This window comes from Camellia sinensis, chromosome 5, assembly GCF_055761805.1.
Source record: "Camellia sinensis isolate YWXY chromosome 5, ASM5576180v1, whole genome shotgun sequence".
NCBI classification, from domain to species: domain Eukaryota; kingdom Viridiplantae; phylum Streptophyta; class Magnoliopsida; order Ericales; family Theaceae; genus Camellia; species Camellia sinensis.
In genome coordinates this window covers 181,052,272-181,057,551 of record NC_138965.1, presented here as the reverse complement: position 1 = coordinate 181,057,551, position 5,280 = coordinate 181,052,272, and the positions used below count along the sequence as shown (strand labels likewise).

Genomic DNA, 5,280 nt, shown 5'->3' with positions numbered 1-5,280 from the left:
TGGACAACTATTAAAGAGCAGAATTTTGTTGTTACTTAACAAAGCAGTTCAGATTTCGCCGACAAAGCAGTTCAGATTGGGTGATTCTACATTTCCCAATATGATTCTACATTTCCCATAAATTTCCACATTTCCCCAATATCCCTATATTTGCAAAGTTTGGGTAGAGAGTTTACGATACAATCAGAAGTTGAATGACACATCCTCCGATTCCTCCATCTGCTTATCTTCTGGCTTTTACATCTTCAATGGATGATATGATAAGTATAAAAGCATCCAAGTTATAATATTCATAATAAACTAAAGCCATAGATTAGAAACTCAATGTCCAGAGCAACAATGAGTTATTTTTCAGATCATCACAATTTTATTTGTCCAAATCTGAATTCAAAACTTCCCAACAAAAGTATCCCAATGAGATGACCAAGGCCACTAGAACTCAAATCATTTACGCTTCAAAACCAAAAACAGTTGGCTTCCAATCTTGAGGCTTGCTTCAAACTGGGAGGAAATCACTGCGGATTTATTGAGAGTACGTTCAAACAATTCTTCAACGATCTTTTTGCCAAAGTGTTTGGTGAACACTGCTTCAAAGCCAGCTCTAAGGTGCATTATTAATGCTGGTATGTTAATTGATGCTCCATCTGTCTTTGCTGCGGGATTAGTTAACTCCATCCTCTCTATGCTGAAACACCCATTTTTTTCTACTAGCTGATTCATCTCATCGGGCGAAGGAGAATACAAAGGCAAGTTGAAGGAGTCCAGTTCATCTTCACTAATTGATCCCTACAACAAAGACTAACCATTGGTTACACTCCTATCTCACACAAGTAAATCAAAATGGGACACAAGCTTATTAAAGAAGCGAAGATTCATTATGTGATTTTGTTCACAAATATCCCTGCCAATTTAGTATAACAGGTAGTTAGGGAAAAAAAGAAAAGAAAAAAACTTTTGAATTGATAATTATTGAATCTAAAACTAAGACAAAAACTAATCTCCTCTCTTTGAATAATAGTTAAATTTGATCATTCTAAGTGATCCTAGGTTTTGTTGCTTCCACAAATTTCATATGAATAAAGCACATGATGATGACTTACCGCTTTCACCATATCAACAAGACTTTGCTCAAGAGCGAGGAATAGGACACCGACTGGGTGATGAGCATGATCGTGCATGTTTGGAAGAGCTGGCAAGGTCACTATCATCATCCCTCCCACTTCAATCTCATCAGCTCTGGCGTTAAAAAAGGTCTCCATGTCCTTGGCAAATTGAGTGGTATAAGCATTAATAACTTCTTTTGGGGCACTTGTGCAGTGAATTCTTCCCTTATTCCATGCAGGACAACTCTTGTCTAGTAGCTCTTCTGGTACCTTAGAGAGCCAATGGAGTGCAATAGAGGAATGTACAAAATGAAGAGAGGACTTTGGGAATAACCGACCATGGAATGAACCAGGCACTCCTGTAGCAAAGTATTGCCTATCGGGAGGGAGGGAAGAGAAAAGGCGGTTGAAATCATTGGAAGTATGATCGCTGAAAAATAGTTGAAATTCGGGCATCTCAGAAGTGGCATTTTGGGAATGAAATTTCATTTCCATGGCTTCTAGTACATTTTGCATAGCAATGAAAGTGTTTGGTCCAACAGAACAACCCAAATCTGCAATTCGGATAGTGTTTGAACTGAAACTGAGGCTTGTTATGTCAAACTTGTCAACAATTGCATCTTTGATCATTTCCTTTACAGAATCTGAAGATGTTCTCTGCAAAAAAATAAACCAAATGTGTATGTTATTCATGTTTTTTTGTTTATCATTACCATAATGAATGATTGGTGCATTTTAAGTTTGCTTTAGTTAAAAACATAAGATCTACTTGAAAATTAATCAATGGAGTCATATTTGCTGAACAACTTTGTTATCTTTTCATGACATCACTATGCCGAGATACGAATTAATGAAATTTCTAAGTAGTGAAACAAAACCAAAAAAATAAAATAAAAAATCAACTGTCTCAAAATCTGTCTTGGTGATTCCATATATAAATAAATACATATATATTTTATATTAGAAAAATGAATTTAAGGTTAATTTTACCAACTCACCTTTCATTGGGTCCCATATAATGTACTTAACTGCCCAATGTGGATGAAATATAACATAAAGGCAATATTGAGCTAATTTAGAAATTTAAAGGACTTAATTGAATGAAAATTAAGTTCAAAGGTTAGATTGAAAAAGATGTAAAATTCTAAGGCTTCTGGCATAAAATTAAAAAATCACGTGACATTAAACTTATATTCATTCATAACTACATGCAACTCTTGAAATTATAAATAATTTATTTATTTATTTATTTATTTATTTATTTGTACATAACACGAATCGACTATTAACCTGTACAAAAGAAATACCTGATACTGAGAATTTTTTGTGTAACTGTAGGTGCCATCTCCACCATTCATAGGAAATGCTTTTGATTCCATGACTATGTCACCGCTCTTCGTTCTTCCTTTTCCTCTGTCAAGTAAACTAAAGAGTCCTTGGTTTATATACAAGGTCATATATACACATTTATATATATACATGTATGTGGCCACATCACAAGAATAAAATAGATACAGGACTGATCATACTGCTTATAAGCGGATAATGGGAAAGTACATAAAATCAATAAACCGGAATAAGTCTGAAAATCAACTAAGTAAAGAACATATATCGACAACCTACATAATACCAAACCAATTCAAACCTTAAGTCCCATGGGATCGGCTGCATAAATCATTATTCTCTACTCAACTCTATCAAAGGCTATTTAATTAGTCAAATTAAGAAAATTTATATCTCTATTTACATCGACAACCTACATAATCCAACACTTATTACAAATCTAATCCAATGTGTATCATTTTTCTATATTAGCCCTAGACAATATCGAGTCATCCAAAATGTCCCAATTTTTCTATACTTTGGTATTTTTTCATACTAACATTTACTAACTAAAAATGGTGATATGCATGCACATCAATGTCTCCAAATCTATCCAGGAATACATTTTTGAGGTTAGAGAATTAAAACCCTAACTTAATAATTAATAATTTTCAATCTCATGCAAATCATATATATCAATCAAAGTTCATTAAATATCATGAATGGAACACTTTTAGGGTGTGTTTGTTTGGATGGATTGGATAAAGGGATTGTAATCCATCGGACTGGTAGTCTTGAGATATATTGTTTTCGGACTTTTTGGTTGGACTGAATTTATATCCTATGTTTGTTTAGTCATGGGATTAGATGTCTGGATTAGATTATTTTTAGTGAATCCAATGTTTGGTTGGACAGACTGGATAAGGATAAATGTTCAATAAACTATTTTACCCTTGTAATTTATAATTTTTATTTAATATATAATTTTAAATTTGTAATCTATAATTTATAATTTAACAACACTAAAAATTTTTAATTTATAAGGCCATAATTTTTAATTTATTATTTCCAATTAAATTAAATTTATAATTTATAATTTATATTTTTTATTTAATATATAATTTTAAATTAACAACACTGAAAAAATAATTTTATTTAATATATAAATTTAATTTTTTAACAACACTAAAAAAATTTAATTTATAAGGCCATAATTTTTAATTTATTATTTTTAATTAAATTAAATTTAAATAATTTATAATTTATATTTTTTATTTAATATGTAATTCTAAATTAACAACACTAAAAAAATAATTTTTAAATGTTCAAAAGACTATTTTACCCTTTTTCAATTGTTTATTAAGTAATAACATCAGGGTAAAATGGACATTTTACATATTAGTCTCATAGGATACCAATTCTATGGAAATAATCTCACCCCTCCCCTAGTATACAATAATCTCTTATATGAGGGCCTAATAGTCCGAAGGGACTATTGATCTGAAACAAAAAAATTGAACCAAACAATGTGGACTAATAGTTAAATCCTATGAAATAATCCCTCAAAACAAACATACTCATGGGATTTTAATCTGAAAACAACCATCTAGCTCAAACATATAATTTTAGGCATGAACGTTACATATCTTGTGATTTTCTCAAGAAAATTTAAGAAGAATGAAGGAGAGAATGTATTCGACATGTATTTTTTTAACTAAAACAACAAATAATGGAAATAAATCAATACATGTGACACAACTCTTATTAAACCTAGACATGAGTTTTAATACAATAATATATAGAAGAAAAACTCACCTCTTAAAGCTTTTAAACACAAAAATGCAACAGGGGATGATATGGAGACATGGATTTGTGACTCTCCCAATGTACAAAGTTTATATACAAAATGGTTTTTTATATACAAAATGGATCATAGGGAAACCAAAAGAAATTGGGTTTAATATTTTTAATACACACTACAAAGTAGCCACGCGTTTCATGCGCCTTTGTTTGTTTGTATGCTCTAACACCAGTTGATGATTGTGGTTCTTCTTTTTTCTCACAGGGCTGTTTGGATGCAGTTTATTAAAATTATTTTTCATTTTTTTATTTGGAAAGCCAAATTATTTTGTATAATTTCTGTTTATATCTTATTAGAAAAAAATAATTTAAATAAATTTTTAAAAAATTGATTTTTAAAAATTGGATTTGGAATCGGTTTGGAAACTTTACATTTTAATCCAAAAATTAAAAAATACCAAAAAAATAAAAAAGTCAACAAATATTAAAAAATTAATTAATTAATTTTTTTCATTCACTTTACTTTTTGGACTTGAAAATATCAAAATGGCTTATTAGAGCATCTCCAACGGTTCACCTAATTTTTCACCAAATCTGAGTAAAAAAATTACTATTTTCTCAATTTGATATAGAATGCTCCAATGGTTGATTTTCATCAAATTTATTCCAGGGATAACCGGTTGGTCGATCGGTAAGGCAATTTTTTTTTTTTTGAATTGTTTGAATCTACCTATTTGAACTGTTTGAACCTTTTAGTGGTCCAGGCAAAAATAAATTTTTTTTTTTGAATTGTTTGAACTTATCCATTTGAACTGTTTGAACTTTTTTGTGGTCGACCGGTTGGGCAACCGGCCGGGCAACCGACTGGTTGACCAGTTCCTCTCCTCCAACGGTCATAAACAGTAATTTGCTGAAATCTGTATCCTGTTCTCAGTTTGATGTATTTTTTGTTCAATTCTCAATTTGATACCAGTTTGGTGAAACCGTTGGAGCTTAAAAAAGTGACTTTTTCACCAAATTTTAAATTTGATGCCAGGTTTGATGAACCGTTAGA

The 5,280-nt window shown here is 30.7% G+C and overlaps 1 protein-coding gene across 1 annotated transcript; it reads right to left on the bottom strand.

Moving 5' to 3' along the window:
- Positions 1 to 347: 347 nt before the first annotated feature.
- On the bottom strand, positions 348 to 4,423 carry LOC114315254 (loganic acid O-methyltransferase). Its single transcript, XM_082870580.1, has 4 exons — positions 4,242 to 4,423; positions 2,411 to 2,528; positions 1,101 to 1,760; positions 348 to 786 (listed from the first exon to the last, which is right to left on the bottom strand). The coding sequence occupies exons 2-4, from the start codon at positions 2,480 to 2,482 to the stop codon at positions 445 to 447; spliced, it is 1,074 nt and encodes a 357-aa protein (XP_082726706.1). The 5' UTR covers positions 2,483 to 2,528; positions 4,242 to 4,423; the 3' UTR covers positions 348 to 444.
- Positions 4,424 to 5,280: the final 857 nt, after the last annotated feature.